The sequence below is a fragment of the Psittacula echo genome (genome assembly GCF_963264785.1).
Source record: "Psittacula echo genome assembly, chromosome: 3".
Classification (NCBI taxonomy): domain Eukaryota; kingdom Metazoa; phylum Chordata; class Aves; order Psittaciformes; family Psittacidae; genus Psittacula; species Psittacula echo.
In genome coordinates this window covers 101365750-101382242 of record NC_137736.1, presented here as the reverse complement: position 1 = coordinate 101382242, position 16493 = coordinate 101365750, and the positions used below count along the sequence as shown (strand labels likewise).

The following is a 16493-nucleotide window of genomic DNA, read 5'->3' as shown; positions in this document are numbered from 1 at the left end:
CGAGAATCGGCCAAGTGACACAAAGCCCCACACCCGCTCCCCTCGGCCCCTCCCGGGGGGGGAGGTACGTAGCTGCCATGACAACTCGGCCCTCCCCCCCGCGGCGCAGCACGCATGAGGCGGAAGCGGCTGCCGGGGCTGTGGTTGGTGATGGGCGGTGCGCTGCTGGCTGTGCTGGCCCTCCTCTGGGGCTCGCAGGTGGGCTGCGAGCTCAGCGAGCGGGCGAGGAGCAGGGTGTTCCGTGACGGCTTCTCGCCCAAAGGCGGATACCGAGGGAGGGTCCGGAGGAATGCGCTTGGGGGCGGCGGGGACGGGACTGCAGTTCTGGCTCACGTAGCGCTAGGCGTAGGGTTAGTTATGTGTTTCTACGGGCCTTGGGCGACATGGTCTAGTGTGAGCTGTCCCTGGCAGGGGGTTGGAGCTGGATGATCTTAAGGTGCTTTCCAGCCCAATCATTCTACTTATACAGCCCTTCTTAGATAAATGCGTACACGGGGTGATGCTTTTATAGGGGCTTCCAAGCAATAAGCTCTGCTTAAATGAAGGCGAACTTAATGATATCTGGGCAAGTAACTTTGCACTTCCTACTGTCTGATTTTCTCCGTGATTAAGTACTCTCGGTTTTCCTTCGGGGTAGTCTAGTCTTTCTGAAGCTGTTGGTGGCTCTGTGTGACGAACTTTGCTTCTAGCAAGGCATTTAACAGAAAAGTTAAATGTCCCTGGGCCTGCAGGGTCACCACTTGTTAGTTCTATCCCGATAGTTCTGTTTCAGTGCTGTGCTTGCAGCTGTGCTTAGCTTCCATTCTTCTGCTGGAAAATAGTACAACAAGTGAGAAGATTATAGTTTTCCATTATCCTTTAAAATATATACATGGATGCAAGTTTTGCCTTTCCTGGTATCTTACGCTTCCCCATTTTCAAGATGTGATTTTCCTTCCTGACCTGCATATTCCTTTTATTCTGATTTTCTTACTCTCATATCCTTTTGAGGTTGTTACTGATTCTGTTGTGTTTGGAACTGTCTCTACTATTTTCTTCGTTTTGGAGCACGATTTACAGATAGTATTAGCAACATCAATGCAAAAAATTTCAGGGTGTGTTTTTTGCCTTCTAATTCCAGAGCTCCCAAATCCAAAGGATTTCTTTAGCTAATTTCCAATTTGTTGAAATAATCTATCTTCTTAATTAAAATTGAAAAATCAATTTATGATGCTTCAGTACACAGTTGCTTTCTACTGCTGGTTATTCTGGTCCTGCTGTCATGGAATTTATCAACTACTCGATATTTATTTTGTATTTTCAGGTTTTAAAAGCATTTGATTATGTCTCTCCTTGGAAAGGACAGCAGCAGATGTACAAGTTGGACATAGCCTGGCCTAAAATTCCAGAATACTTCACTGGCCAAACATTTTGTGTTGCTGTTGACTCTCTTCATGGCTTGGTCTATGTGGGACAAGTGAGTGAGAATATTATATTCCCTATTTGTTGTTCTAGTGTATTTTTGCCTTTAAAGTAACTGGTTTAGATGAGGATATATGTGTGTGTGTCTGTGTATATATATATATATATGAATAATTATTTTGTCAAAATTAGTGAAAATACAAGAAGACTTGTTTCTGCTCTATTCATTTTTAAAGCAGTTCTGGCACCACACTTGTTTGTGTTTTTATAACATTAAATTTCTGGGGTGTGAATGCATGATTTAACTTAACTGAGTCACAATAGCTTCTTAACTCCAAAGGGCAGCTGAATCTTCCACTCTTTCAGCCTTTGTCCCATGAAATCAAAACCACATAGACTTTAGCCAGTTACAGTAGCTGCAGTTCAGTTATTTGCTGTACCCAGTTCCATGCATTGGTATCTCTAGGTCAGAGATGAAACATTCTCTCCATGGCAGGTGGTGGGATTTAATTATAAAGCACAGTATGAGTACTTGAGTGCTGTGCTACTAATAAGTACGGTTACAGTTTTTCATGCCTGTGTTACGCTTGTCGTATTTTTTAACAAGAACATATAAACACAATTCAAAATGAAGACCAGGATAGCTGCAGGAGCTTGGCTGCTCTGAAAACTGGACTCTTGATTCAAGTTGAAACTCTAGAGTGAGTGGAAGGATTTGCATGCTAAACTTAGACCCTTCTTCCTCTTTCCTTTTCTAGATGGAAAAAGTGAGATCTAGCAGACAGTCTCAGGAGATTCTTACAATTCATGAAGTGTTGTAAAAGACTTACAAAGAGTAATTTGAAAACATATGATTACTTGATTAATATGTTCTCTTAATAGACCCTTTTTTTTTTTTTTCAGCGGGGAGACAATGTACCAAAGGTACTTGTATTCTCAGAGGAAGGCTATTTCCTTTACTCCTGGAATGACACAGTTGAGATGCCGCATGGTATCTTTGTATTGAACACCGCAACAGATAGTTCAGTATGGATCACAGATGTTGGAACAGGTATGCATGGTGGTAGTATTAGCATTTCCTTCCCCACCTAATGCTAATGCTCCCGATACTACTTTAAACATCTCATTTAATGCTTTCAAACAATTCTGAGGCAGATTGGTGCTTTTCTTGTCATGAACCAACTTCTTAGGTGCTGCACAGAACACTCTGAAGGTTTAGGATTTGTGCTGTGTGTCTGCTTATAGTTAGTAAGTTAGTAAGCACTACCCCCACCCTGGCCAGGAGAAGTATCAGGGGAAAAATAAATGTTCTGGCTAGACTTATTGTCTGTCCTAGATCTGGTGACCCTAAAACAATGGATGCATATTGTAGCCTATGGGTTTACTAACATATTCTCACTATGGAATTTTATCTATTTGATTTATTAATATCACTTGTGAGTATCAGGAGATTTTCTTTTTTAATCTTTGTAATCTGTTGTATTGGTTTTGGTTTTGGTTTTTTTCATTCAGGAAAATATGGACACACTGTGAAGCAGTATAGCCCTTCAGGTAAACTTATGCAGATCTTGGGCACGCCAGGTAATGCTGGTTCAAGTTTGATTCCCCTACAATTTGATCAACCAGCAGACATCTTTGTAGAAGAAAGTGGAGATATTTATGTTGTGGATGGAGATGGAGGAATGAATAACAGATTGCTCAAGCTATCCAACGGTATGGAAAAATGAACTTCTGCAGTAGCTGATCACTGACAATTGAATTTTAAATAACAGAGCTTGAGAATACTTTTAAGTGAGGACCAGGTAGAGCTGTCATTTAACATTAGTTTGAAGACTTTGTTGAATCAGATCCTGTTTTGTCACTTGTCACTTCAGGAGAGATCTCCTATTCATTAACAACAAAAGGCTGATAAAATGAGTTTGTTCAGTCTTCAAGAGAGAAGGCTAAGGAGGATTCATGTTGCTATCTTCAGGTCTATAATGGGAGATTATAATAAGTCTCCATTTCTTGGAGATGCATAGTGAAGAATAAGGAACACTAAGCAAATGATACAAGAGGGGTCAATTACAGCTTGATTTTTGGAGGGAAAGGCTCACAATGAGGCTGAGCAGACAGTGAATAGTTTGTCCAGAGATGGTGTGCAATCTTCACTCTTGGAGGTGCTCAAAACTTGACAAGTAACCTGATCTAACTACAGAGTTGGATTTGTTATCAAGGTTACTCCTGCTTTGAGAAGCAGGTTGGACTGGATGACCTTGGATTTGTTATCAAGGCTAGTCCTGCTTTGAGAAGCAGATTGGCCTGGGTGAGGTCTGGAGATCTTTTATACTTAAATTATTCTGTAGTTCTAATTAGCTTGCTCATATTCCCCAGTTAGATGACCAGTGTTGGTTAGGGCAGTGAGTGAGGAGTCTGCTCTTGTCTATGGTTGGAAAAATGTGGAGGAGCTAGTTTCTCCTTTGTACTATCACAAAACAGTTGGTTTCGTAATATCTAGTTTGCAGATCGGTAAACTGTGAAAATGCAAAACTGACTCAAATCTTCAGGTAGCAAATGTAAAAAATCAATTTAGTAAGCAAATTAATATCATAATCATCGAACTATTTATATTTTTTCCCCTTTTATATGGTATTTAACCGAGCCTTGGACTATGGCTCTTTTATAATAGTAGCTACATTTCTGCAACCATAATCCTGAAACCATAAATAATAATCCAGTAGTCACTGTAGTAGTTCCAGTATTGCTTGGGTTTATGTGTCAGGAATACTGTGTTTAAAAAGTCTGAGTTTAGAAATGTCACCTTTTACAACTTAATCAAGGTAGCTTTGCCAAGGAATGACTTCAAGGTGGCTTATTTATTGTTTTCTTACTGTGTTTTATATTTTAATTTGATTTTTCATGGTTCTCACTGTTTAGATTACAGAGAGATATGGATGGCTGGAGCAAATGGGACCGGCATTGGTCAGTTCAAGATTCCTCACAGTGTAACAGTGGATCCTGTTGGACGGGTAAAGAATAAAGAGAGAATTTTTTCATCTTCCAACAGGCTTGTTTACATGTATTTGAGCAAAACAAACTGTATTTCTTTTTTAATTGAGCTGTTGTGATCTGGTTCATTTTATGGTAGTTACAGTTTTCAGTGTGATGGTGGGCATGAGCTGAAGTTTCATACTGCAGGTCTTACTGAAGTAGCTGACTCCAAGGCTAACACAGGGCTTCTGACCAGCGGTTATATTGTCAGTCCATGCAACAACAGGCTATTCTTCCTGCAGTTTCTAACAGGTTGTTATTGTGAGAGTACTGGAGAATTATGTTCAGTAATACATATCTACCCAAGCACTTACATTTTTTCAGGTGATTTAATTTCATATTTGGAAATTCTAAATAAGCTTAGGGTGGTAGTAAGGCTCTAGCTAGGTTGTGGACATCAGACCTTTTCTATATGCAGCTCAAGGCATTCAAGAGTCTACTTTTGCCAGATGTTAATCTTGGTCTGGCTTTTGCTCTGCTGCTCTTGTAGTCACTCCTTAATCTGTTTTGAGGAAAATTGATTGACTGAAACATCTTAATTCATTGGTTTGAGCTAATTCTGCTGATGCTGTCTGAACCAGAATAAGAAGCATATATAAAAATCACTTCTCTGCCAAAACCGGCAGGGTGGGAGGGAGAAGGGGAGGCACATGGTTGCTTTACATGAAGGGGTAACTCTGAGTATATACATTCAAAGACAGAAATTGTGATGGGCTCTGATTTTATTGCCAGCATAGTGTTGATCTGCCCCTGTTAAAAATAGTTGTTAATCCTTAAGAAATCTAAGGGAATGCTGCAGTAATGTGTCTCTTTAAAATTGTGGTGAAAGATCTCAGATGAACTTAGTTATTGCTCCCTTATAATGAATTTTATTTATCAGACTGATGGGCTGTCAACAGCTAAAACTTCAATGATTGTAGTACAAGAGATGCCTTCACTGAACTGTCTAGTGGTATTGCTAGCTTGCATTGTTTGTGAACTCAGCATAGGATGGGGCAGAGCTCTACAAAACTGATAAGACAAAACATGCTGAAAATACTCTTGGTGTTTAAGTTGCTCATATCAAGAGTGTTTGCAGATGCAGTCGTAAGCTGGGTCATTGGCATGAGACTACTTTTGAAAAACAAATTGTTAGCAAGTGACAGATCAGTATCTTCTGAGTTAAATAGTTAATACATCCTTGCTGTGGAGTGGGAATCCTACTAAACATATCCATATCACCGCCACAAAAATGAAGAGAAGGCATTGATTTCTCTGTTAAAGTAGTATAAAGTAATTTGTGTATATTAACTATATGGTGGTTTTGCTTTGTATCTGGAAGTCAGATTTACTTATGTACCTCCCTATTTAAAACTACATTCTTCCAAGGTGTACCTCTTTTTTACTACAGGATACTTTGCTCATGTAAGAAAGTAATGCATTTTGTTCTGTTTGTGAACAGCCATTATTTTTGTTCTTAACAGGTATGGGTTGCAGACAGAGACAACAAAAGAATCCAAGTTTTTGACAAAGTCACAGGGGAATGGCTTGGGTCTTGGAGCAGCTGTTTTGCAGAAGATGGACCGTATTCTGTCAGGTATTGTTGAACAGTTCTTTTGGACTTATGCAATTACATAAATAAGCTGTATTCTTAATGAATTAGAATGTTAATATTTAATGCCTGATGCCAAGGAATAACCAGTTTAATTAATAGAGTACTGGCCAATAAGATACTGCACAGTAGTATCTTGACAGGGAAATCCATAGGCCCATGGATTTGAGTGCAGGACTGGGAACTTCATTTTAAAGTTGCAGTGTGTTGTTGAGCTTACTGTTGCAGCTTTTACAGGAAGAGGGATTCTCTTAAATAGGCTTATTGTAGTATAATGTGTCTCAAGGAACAGCAATGTAAAGAGCAAGGCTTACAAGTTAATTCTCAGTGTTTCATTGCATTTAGTCTCCTGTAGCCTTCAAAAAGTTGACTGTTCAGGAGGTTTTTTTTTGTTTAAAATTGCATGGCTGTGTTAACATGAGGTGTCATGTGGAGTTTATGGTTCAAAATACATTTCTGTCTTTCACAGATTTACTGCCGATTACAAATACCTGATTGTTGCTCAGCTGAATATCAACCGGTTAGCAATCTTGGCAGCACCACTGGTTGGCTCTATTGGGGACTGTGTTGTGATCCAAACAATCCAGCTGGCAGATGAAACCAAGCCACACCTTGTGGATGTAGACATGAAGAATGGAGCAGTCTATGTTGCAGAGATTGGAGCCCAGCAAGTACAAAGATACATACCCTTAAGCTGATAGTTTCCCACAACTGCTGTGGCACAAGTTGTGTGATACGTAAGACCTATGGCCACATTTCCTTGAGTTTTCTATAGCTTGTGTTTCCTCAGACAAGCACAGAATATTGTGCTCCTGGAACTCCAGAGATAAGAATCTGTCCTAACTGTTCTTCAGTCCTGGAGAAATACTTGGTCTTGAGCTGCTACTCAATTTAGCAATGCTGTGGTGGCTTTTGCTTTTGTTGCTGCCAATTGTAAGATGACTTTGATAACCATCTTTATTATATAAAACTTTACAAACACAGCTGCTGTCCTTAAATATATAGGGTCATCCTAGGGCTCCTCTACATAGCCTGCTTGTGTTTGTTGTTAAATGAAGGTCAGAACTGTCTGAAAGAAGTGTATAAGTGTTTTCCTGGGAGGTAAGCACCTCAGTTTAATATTTCTTCCCTTTTTTTTTGTTTTGTTTATTTGTTTGTTTTTAAATCATTGTGCTGATAGTGTCCAACACTGAGTATAGGGATGCATTATGATGTTGAATAAGATGCTGCTGGATAGTGGTGTCAGTGCAGCCAAGTACTGGTTCTTAACTAGATCAATTCTTAGCCTGATTTGATTTTTATCAGCATGAGTTTTATGTTCTGTGAGATTTCATAGTGGAACATAATGAAGTTCAACTCAGTTAAGTTCCTCAAGATAAACAAATTGCAATTTACTGGGAGAACTTTAATCAGCATTAGGAACACACATGATATAACCCCCAATTTCGTGGAAGCTCTGTCAGTTAACAGTGGCACATCTATTTTGATTTGAGGATTTTCAACTGATTTATATCCGGAACTTTATCAACCCCATTAATGTCTACAGTTAAGTTTCTTACGCTGTATCCTAGCAGATGTCTGTAAGCTCTGTCCTAAAAAATGCTCTCTCTTTCCATTCCCAGTCCAGAGTGGTTCTATTCTCTTTACATGTTGCTACAAGGTTTTAAGTTAGTTCCCTTTATAGCACAGAGGGAACTGGGTATAGGGAAATGGGATGGGGAAAATAGCATGGAAGAAATTAGATGACGAATAACTAATTACCTCTGTAAAGCTATAGACCCACATTCCATGTTTATCTGCTAGCTCTTGAAAGTATTTGGGAGGGTTTTTTGCTGTTTCCACAGACATTTATTCTACAGTGTGGACTATTTTAATGCTAATTACCAGCTAAGAGAGGCTGACTCCTTTTCTACTTCCTTAGAAAAGGAGTATGGAAAACAGAATGATTCTGATGGGAAATACCCACTTTCGTGAACATTATCAAAAGCAAGTGCTTCTTAATTAGGCACATTTCAACTTATGATCACAAATCTGTGGGTCAGCAGATGGAAAATCTGTCCAGAAAAGTCAGATTCATATTTTCTGTGGAAACTCAGCCGTGGAGCCTGATGGCCTGATTTCAGTACTCTTGGAGATTAGTGCACTAAGTGGGTATTCTTTGTTGTTGGTTGCATCCACAATACCAAAAGCAGATTTTATCTGGCTGCCCTCATCCAGGCCTGAGAACCAGAGCTCCAGGGTTCTACACTAGCAAATTAAGGTCCGTCATTCACATGGTCTTGAATGGGAGCTAGTAAGCAATATTTATTAGCTGAAAAAGTGACAGTGCTTCCTCTAGACCTAGATGCATAAATCCACATTGCTTTGCACTGTGTTATGTGAATTTTCTAACTAGCTCAGGGATCTCTGCTTTGTGTGTAATGTAGCTATTTCTCACCTACACAAGGTGGATTTATTTTTGAAAATACTGCTGTGATATCATTAACTGTATTTTAACATCTCCAGGTGATGTAAGGGATCCAGGCACATCCATCATTCCTCACCACATCCTCTCCTTATTTATTTTTCCTTCATCACATTCATTAGAAACAGAACTCGAAGCTCTCTGGGAACATGCTTCTGTGTTCAGTAAAGGTGTAGTGTACTTTTGGATGTTGACAAACAACTTACCTATACAAGTTTATTTGCTGCATGGAACTGCTCCCAAAAAAAGTGTATTTTTACAAGGGCTTTTGCAGCACCTAGAAATGGGGAGCATTCATCCAGTTCTGTCTGGCTTTACTGAAGTAGGCCCTGGTGCTAAAATGTGCCTTGCCTATATGCATTTGGGTATCTGTGATAAGAAGGGATGCTCATTATTAACTGGTATGAGATGCTTAGACTTCTTTTACCTCTGTGTCTATGACCAGAAAATGATTGATTTGTGCAGTAACTTGCCAATTCTCTAAAGGTTTTCTTATGTATCATCTTAAAACTGGTTTCTGAAAAATTGCATAATAGGATAATTTGATAAAATAAATTGAGAATTTCCCATTATGAAAGGCTTGGCTGCTTTATTTCTGTACTAATAGCAACATTTTTCATTGCAATGGATTATTTTTTTTAAATACTGGGTCATCAGCACTTTAATAAGGTATGTAATATTTTCTGATACCAACATTCAAATGTAATCTAAAATTCCATGTTATCTTTATACATTACCTTTTCTGTGCACCATTTCTTCTGCTAACTTACGCATCAAAAAAGGCAGTAATTTTCATCCAGATGTTTTTCTCTGAGCAATTAGTAAAATAGGATGATGAGTTATATAATGCCAAGTATAAAGAAATACTTGAACTGTACCCTTTTGACACTAACAGGGAAATTAAAGACACACTAACAAAACTAAAAAATTCTTAATACAGAATAAGGTTTTATTTCCAGAAAAGATTTATTGAGCAGTCTGTTTAGTTTTTAGGAGATCAAAAGTGACTTCTCTATGGGTGAGAAATACTTGCACAAGAAGAAAAATAACATAGTACAGTATACAGTGCACAGGTATATCTGTAGGTCTGCTTGTTACTGTACATTCACTGCCCTAAAGTGGTTATTAACCTTTTGAAGCATGAAGTAGTTATCTTAGTGGATACTTTCTTAACAATATGTAACCTGAGAAGCCTTCGCAAGTGATCTATCCCCAAGAAGTGTTTGCAGTCACTGAAGTTGCTTGTACGAAACATAAGAGGGCACCAAACCCCTGCCCATGCTTGGCATACCCGGTGTAACAATATACTTGCAAATGTAAACAGATGGTAATTTCTGTACAGCTGGAGTAAGTCAACAAAGATAGTGGATTATTCCTGACTTCCTTTCTGTTTTCAACCTGGACTGATTTAAACATAAGCAGGTAATTGTATTATGGACATTTTGGTTTATTACTACTGGATATATGCCCATCTTTTATTTATTTTTGTTGTTTTTATTAGAAAAAAAAAAATCAGTAAATCAGTGTCCAGAGACAACTGGGTGTGGTGAATTGATTGTTCTAGTCTTTGTGTTATTGATTGCAATGGAATTACTCCTGATATCTTGCTTTGGAAACATAACAATTTTTAATAGTATAACTGTATCAGCATAATTATACCAAGAGAGCAATGCCAATGTATTACCCTACAGAGGTGATCCTGAGTGATATTAGAGCTAAGCTTACTGGGCCTCGTTTACCGATTTTATCCTACCCCTCCTTTCTTGGCATTTGTCTAAAAATCTAGCTCCAATTTTGCATTATTAGTTTATTCTACTTTGGAATTGCATCCGTAAAAATTTGCCAACAGTTGCCATAAAAATATTTTGAATGTGGAATTTTCTTCAGGTAAGGGATTCAAAATATTTGAGTCTTTCAGTGTTCATAAAGCATCAAAGTCATGTTGCTTGTGTGCAATTTTGAAGTAGGAGCATATTAATATATGCACACAGGATGATTTGTTACTGCATTAAAGCCAAAGTGAAATTGATAGAAATCTATATTTTTTAATTCTTCCTAGTAGTCAATAAACATCATTATAAAGGGAAGACTTTACATTTAGTCTGGATTCATTTGTCTTCAGCCTCATGTTTTCTGGTTTTGCGTAGCTTAGAGACTGACTATGGATTTTTTTTTTTTTTCTTATCCCCCATGGAGTCATCTACAGATGATGACTGAGTCATCTCTTGCTCTGCGTCTTGTTTAAACTATAGATCACAAAACTTGACTTGCAGTGGAAAACTGGTGAGACTTTAATTTCAAAATGTTTTCCTAGCACTTTTTATTAAAAACGAGCAAATCCAAAAGAATATTTACTGTGATAGGAAGTCTGGATACTGGAACTGCCAGCACTAAATCTACCTGCTATACAGGAGTAATACTATTTCACTTTGATTTGATGTGTCTGAACTTGTTTCTTCTACTAGTTTTCAGTACAGTACTGTCTCTGACAGTTGTCAAAGGATTTGGGTGACTAGGTAGTCAAGGTTCCCTTCTGGAAGAATAGACCGCAAAAAATACCACATTTTTAATCTGTGCTTGCTGTTGAAGTCCTTAGCAAATTTTCCATGCTGTTAACATTTTTTGACAGGGTCTTAATCAGAAGATCTGGCTGAAATTGAAGTGTCAGAAAATGAGTTATTGAAACAAACTGGTAAGTTGCTAGCAGATGTTAATTTCATTAAGGTTATTCATTATTTTCAGAAGATTTCTGAAATACTAATTTATGCTTAGAACTGCTTTAGTACCAGAGGAAAAAAAAAACAGCAAATATGACTTAAAAAAGGAAAAAAAACCAAACCAAAACAAAAAATAAACCGAAATCCACACCTGTGTGTGAGAATTCTGTAGAGATCCAAGAGAATTAATGGCTGTATCTTGCCAATTGACAGAAACCATAATGAAAAAGTAGATGTATTGGATACACAACCATGAAATCTATTACAAGTCTTTGGGAGAATCTCTGAGCATGTATGTCAGGATCACCTGGCTAATGAAGTTTGCTTAAATTTTTAAAAGGCTTTCAGCAACATCTAATGACAAGTGTCCATAAAGAAATTGTGTGGCATAAGAAAGAAGGGGTAATTATGGAAGACTAATTAAGAGATTTGTAAATGAATTATCCTAAAAACTAGTTTCATGCTACTCAATATATTGATAAATGACCTGGAAATGGACTTGGAAAGTCAGGGACAGAATTAACTGACTACCAACCTACTCTTTGCAAAGAGTTGCAGAAGGTTATAATGAGGTTGAATGCCTGGGCAATAAAATGGCAAAAGGAATATAACATTGATAAATATAAAACAAGGTACAATTAGTAAAAAGAAGTCTAATTTTATATAAACACTTTGATATACGTTGCCATATGGGAAATTATTCAGGCTCATAAAAGCTGAAAATATCAGCTTTCAAGCTCAGCAGCAGTCAGGAAACAAAGAGAGTAATGGGCGGTACTGGGAAAGTATGAGATAATTGTAACAGAAAGCATTGCAATGTATGTGGACTCTTGGTGCATGCTGATTTTGAATACTGCAGGCAATCATGGCTCTTCCTCCGCCCTTCTAATCTAACGAAGGCTACAGTGGAACTAGAAATAGTAGAGAAAAGGAGGAGAAGAGTATGTTAAAAATTCTTGACTATATCCAGCTACCGAGTTCAGTAGCATCAGTGTTTCATCATTCAAGGCATCTGCATGAACGTGCATTTTCCTTATAGCTGCTTCTCTGAACTGGTTTGGCTTCAGGACTCGATGAGGGCATACTGTCTGCTGGTGTGCAAAGGTGGGGTGGAGAATAAAGATGGGCAGAGATGTGGCATTTATTACACAGGTGTCCTGGGTTCAGCAGTAGCAGTCAGTTTTTCTCCTTAGTAGCTGTTGCAGCACTGTGTTTCTGACTTTTGGCCTGAGAACAGCTGATAACATTGATGTTTAGACTGACCAAGGACTTTGTGAGTCTCATGCTCTGCCAGGGAGGAGGAGGGGCCGGGAGGAAGCAGGGACAGGACACCTGATCCAAACTAGCCAAAGAGGTATTCCATACCACAGCACGTCATGCCCGGGGATGTAACTGGGAGCTACCCGGAAGGGCACGCCCTCTTTTTCGGTCAGGCTCTTTTCCGGCGAGCGGTATCATATTCTCTTCCCTTGTTACTTCCCTTATCATTATTATTATTGGTGGCAGCAGTAGTGATTTGTGTTATACCTTAGTTACTGGACTGTTCTTATCTCAACCCATGGGAGTTACATTCTTTCGATTCTCCTCCCCATCCCTCTGGGGAGTGGGGGGGGGGAAGTAGACTGCGTGGTTCTAATTTACAGCCGGGGCTTAAACCACGACAGCAGGAGAAGTTAGCTTGAAAGCAAGATAAGAGTTTGCAAATATCATAAGGCTTTAGTATTGAAGATACCTTTTAAATGCAACATAGAGTTACAAAGCCTAGTTCATTGCTCTTACCAAAAATAAAAAATTTAAGCAAAGGAGGCAGGAGTTGCCCTTACTTCAGTCTAGTCAGCTTTGATGTTCTCCCCAGGGGCATGCCCTGGCTGCCATTGTCCCAGAGATGAAAAGCACTCTACTCTCTGCATCAGTTAACAAAACTGGAAGGAGTGCTACATTTTTCTGTAACACATCATCACCCTTGCTCTGACACAAACATGAGGAGGGAGCACAAGCGTAGGCTAACTTTTGTACAAAGATCGGACCACTTGAAAAATCTTGGAATTAAAGTGAAGGTATTCTTTCAAATGCTTTAATAATTTCCAGCCAAGACATGATGCTGATGATTGTGCTGGTTCATTCTTATGCGCATAGGTGTAGCTGGAACCAGCAGGCAGAAAATGACCCAAATGGGGCCCTCCTTCTACATCCCAGCTGCAGCATTCATAGGCTCTGCAGGCAAATACCCATATCCATCTCTACAGGGATGCTGTAAAAGAGAAAGGAAGGAAGATTTCATCATATTACGGGCATGTGCTTCAATATGTGCTCCCGGCAGGCATGGCCAGCTGGCCCTGTCCCTAGCACATCCATGTGGATATACCTCCAGAACTCAGACAGCTGCAGAGGGCTGCCATACACTGCCTCCAGCATGGACTTACCTTCCTTCTGGCCTGCTGACTTCTGGTCACTGTTTTTTCTATTCCCACGCAGTTTTTAGCAATGCACAAGTCTTTATCCCTGCACAGAGGTCCCTCCCCAGCAGTGCACAGGAGAGAAGGATGGATTGCAAGTTGGGAAACTCTGGCAGTACTGGATTGGCTTATGTTAAATTCTCTTTTGTTAACCAAGTGTTTCAAAGAAAGACACAGCTTATCTGCAAAGGAAGACTTGCTGGCAGTCTTGGAGAGGCCACCTCTACAGCAGAGCCAGCCATCAGGCTGTCCTCAGAAGGCTGCCAGGTGCTGAGACCCATGCAGCTCTGCAGAGCAATCATGTAAGGTCTAGTGCATCATGTTGCTGCTCCAAGTGCCCTTTCTGTTCTGCACAGAACCCAAGGGCCCTTCAGTCATGATGGCTGCTCTCTGAGCATCACCTTCCTCCTTCAACAGAGGAAGCAATCACACACTGTTGTAGAACCCTTAATAGTCTGCAGACACAAGCACAGCAACATTTGCAAGGAAAAAAATAGTACTTAGCCCAGTTGAGGCAGATTAAAATGGAAGACGAGCTTCTGGGTATGCAAGACCTCATATAATTTTTTTAAACAACTATTTCTCCAGGTATAATAAAGGATATCACTTCCCATGGTGCTTAAGAAACAGAAGTCATATAACAAATTTAAGATTTTATATATTGCATCTCCTAAACACAAAGCACATCTATAGAGATAAATATATCAGGAGAGGTGTATGTGGCAGATGCAGTATATAGAATCTAACATTCATACGTATGTATGTTATTTTAATTTAGTTTTAATAGATCAAGTTTGGTCACAGGCATGCTGGGAGAGAAGAGTGGTAACAAATGTTTCTATAATGCAACTGCCTAAGCCACTCAATATCGGCAGCAGTTCCCTGCTGTGTTTAGAGTGCATATGCATGCAACAGAGACAGCCCTCGCCCTGAAAGCTATAGCCAGGGAAATGGGTTGGGTATAGAATTCAGAAAGACATATAAGCCAATCTGAAGCCTCCATGCTTTCAAAAGAAGGTCTGTTTTGGTGGGAGGGATCCATTAGATCAGCTCAGGTGTCCCAAGAAATGCCAGTGCACCAATCTAACTCGCTGTGTCAATTCCACTGTATGAGTTTTAACGGATTTTATAACATCCTCAGTTCTCACTGTTCTACCAGGGGGAAATTTCATCTGGGCTAGGAAAGGAATAATAGCTGCTTGACCCAAAATCTTCATCAGAGAAGAAAGATTTGCAGCTAGATCTAAAAATGTCAAATTGTATAATTATTTCAAAAGGAAAAAAACAGTGCTTGGCACTATACAATACAAGAGATAAAAGCTTCTGCCTTGCCAAGAGAGCTTGACGTAAGCACATTGCAGATAATAGAAACAGTGGAAAAATGAAGAGATATGAAATTCCAAGCAACTTCTGAAAAGTTTTATTATGAATATACGTGTTAGCCTGTGGAAGAATTTATTTTTCACTACAATTTGGTTAAAGGTGAATTTAAGTATATAAAGCATTAAGAATTATGTAGTCCACAGTGGCATTTAATGAAAGTACGAGTCAATGAGACAGGCTGGAAACATATCCTTTTTCTTAGACAAAGCTTTATGCAAGCCTAGTCAAATTAAATGTGATTACTGGTGCATATATTTAAAGAGCTAGCACCAGGATAGAGCTATCCCTGGGATAGTGATTTCAAATCTGAAGTGTAGATTAGTTTTCAAATCAGGAATGGTAACTGGTGATATTTAAATAAACACCAGCAGGCCCAGTAATGCCCCTGCTCATTCCTCACTAGCCCATGCCTCCTCAGCAGGGTGAGTGGCAAAACCGGGAACATCCTTTGAAGCGTAATAATTAAATGGGCTGAATCCTGAGCGGCCGGGTGTCCAAAATGCAAATGCTGCTGCTTTTTTAAATTCAGCAGAGAATATATTAGCCTTTTATAAAGAGAATCAGACACAATGGGGGAGGGATGAAGGGTAAAATTGAAGCAACACTGGTAAACCAGAAACTGTGGGATTGGGTTGCTTCATTCTTGTTATGGGCTAAGACTGCTTTAGCTGCTGCAGCTGGCTTAATTACCTGGCCTTAGTTTTTTACCTGGAGCCTTGTGTTGGCCCCTTACTTTTTTTCTCCAGTCTCTCTACAAAGGAAACGAATGAAGGAAAAGGGGAAGCTGGCTGCTGCTCCTGCACCTGCACAGGTGCCTCTGCACAGCCTGGAGAGGTTGCCAGGTGCCCAACACTGATGGCTTTTGCTGCAGAGCAACCTCACTCACCCATGGACCACCCTAAGGGGATAGATGGGGAGAGGGAATAGCACTGACCCTGAACAACTTCTCTCAGTTTCTTGAAAAAATCTTAGTTGGGGAGCAGTCTTTAGACACAAGACTCTGGTGTCCTGTTCCTCTTCTTCAATAAGGCTGCTGAAGAAACTCCCATGGACAAAGGTGGGCTTATCAAAATACCAGCTGTATGATAGGTAAAGTCAATTCTGTCACCAAACTGAAACTTTTCAACATTTGCCTTTATTAGGTGCTGGTTTTGCTTGCTTTTGACCTCCAAAGTTGGACTATGCAGGTTGAAATCATCCATCCGATGGATTTGCTTTATCTTCTGCTGAAATCAATGACTTCTGAGAAAGTATGTTGTTTTCCACTTATTTAGAAGAATTGTAAAGCATGGAGAAGCTCTAATGCCTTCCTACTAAATATGGCTTTAAATTCAGCAAAAGGCATGTTGTCTGCATGAGGTAATTTCCACTTGTTATTCCTGTGGAAAATATGTGGATGTTTGGCTGTGCAGTGAGCCTGGAGATGTCCAAGGAATGGGGAGCTGAAAGAG

The 16493-nt window shown here is 39.5% G+C and overlaps 1 protein-coding gene across 3 annotated transcripts; it reads left to right on the top strand.

Moving 5' to 3' along the window:
• Positions 1–114: 114 nt before the first annotated feature.
• Positions 115–16270, top strand: NHLRC3 (NHL repeat containing 3; the record flags this gene model as incomplete). 3 transcript variants are annotated; one of them, XR_013956443.1, is made up of 8 exons in its annotated part: positions 115–198; positions 1304–1456; positions 2305–2452; positions 2914–3114; positions 4318–4409; positions 5895–6007; positions 6492–11178; positions 16185–16270. XR_013956443.1 is itself a non-coding variant. In XM_080613431.1 (7 exons), 7 exons carry the CDS (start codon positions 115–117, stop codon positions 6718–6720), a joined length of 1020 nt encoding a protein of 339 aa, XP_080469557.1. In that variant the 3' UTR covers positions 6721–11792. The 3 variants fall into 3 exon arrangements, 1 of the variants encoding a protein (XP_080469557.1); XR_013956444.1 differs by lacking the exon at positions 16185–16270 and having other exon boundaries at positions 6492–7123; positions 11116–11792; XM_080613431.1 differs by lacking the exon at positions 16185–16270 and having other exon boundaries at positions 6492–11792.
• Positions 16271–16493: the final 223 nt, after the last annotated feature.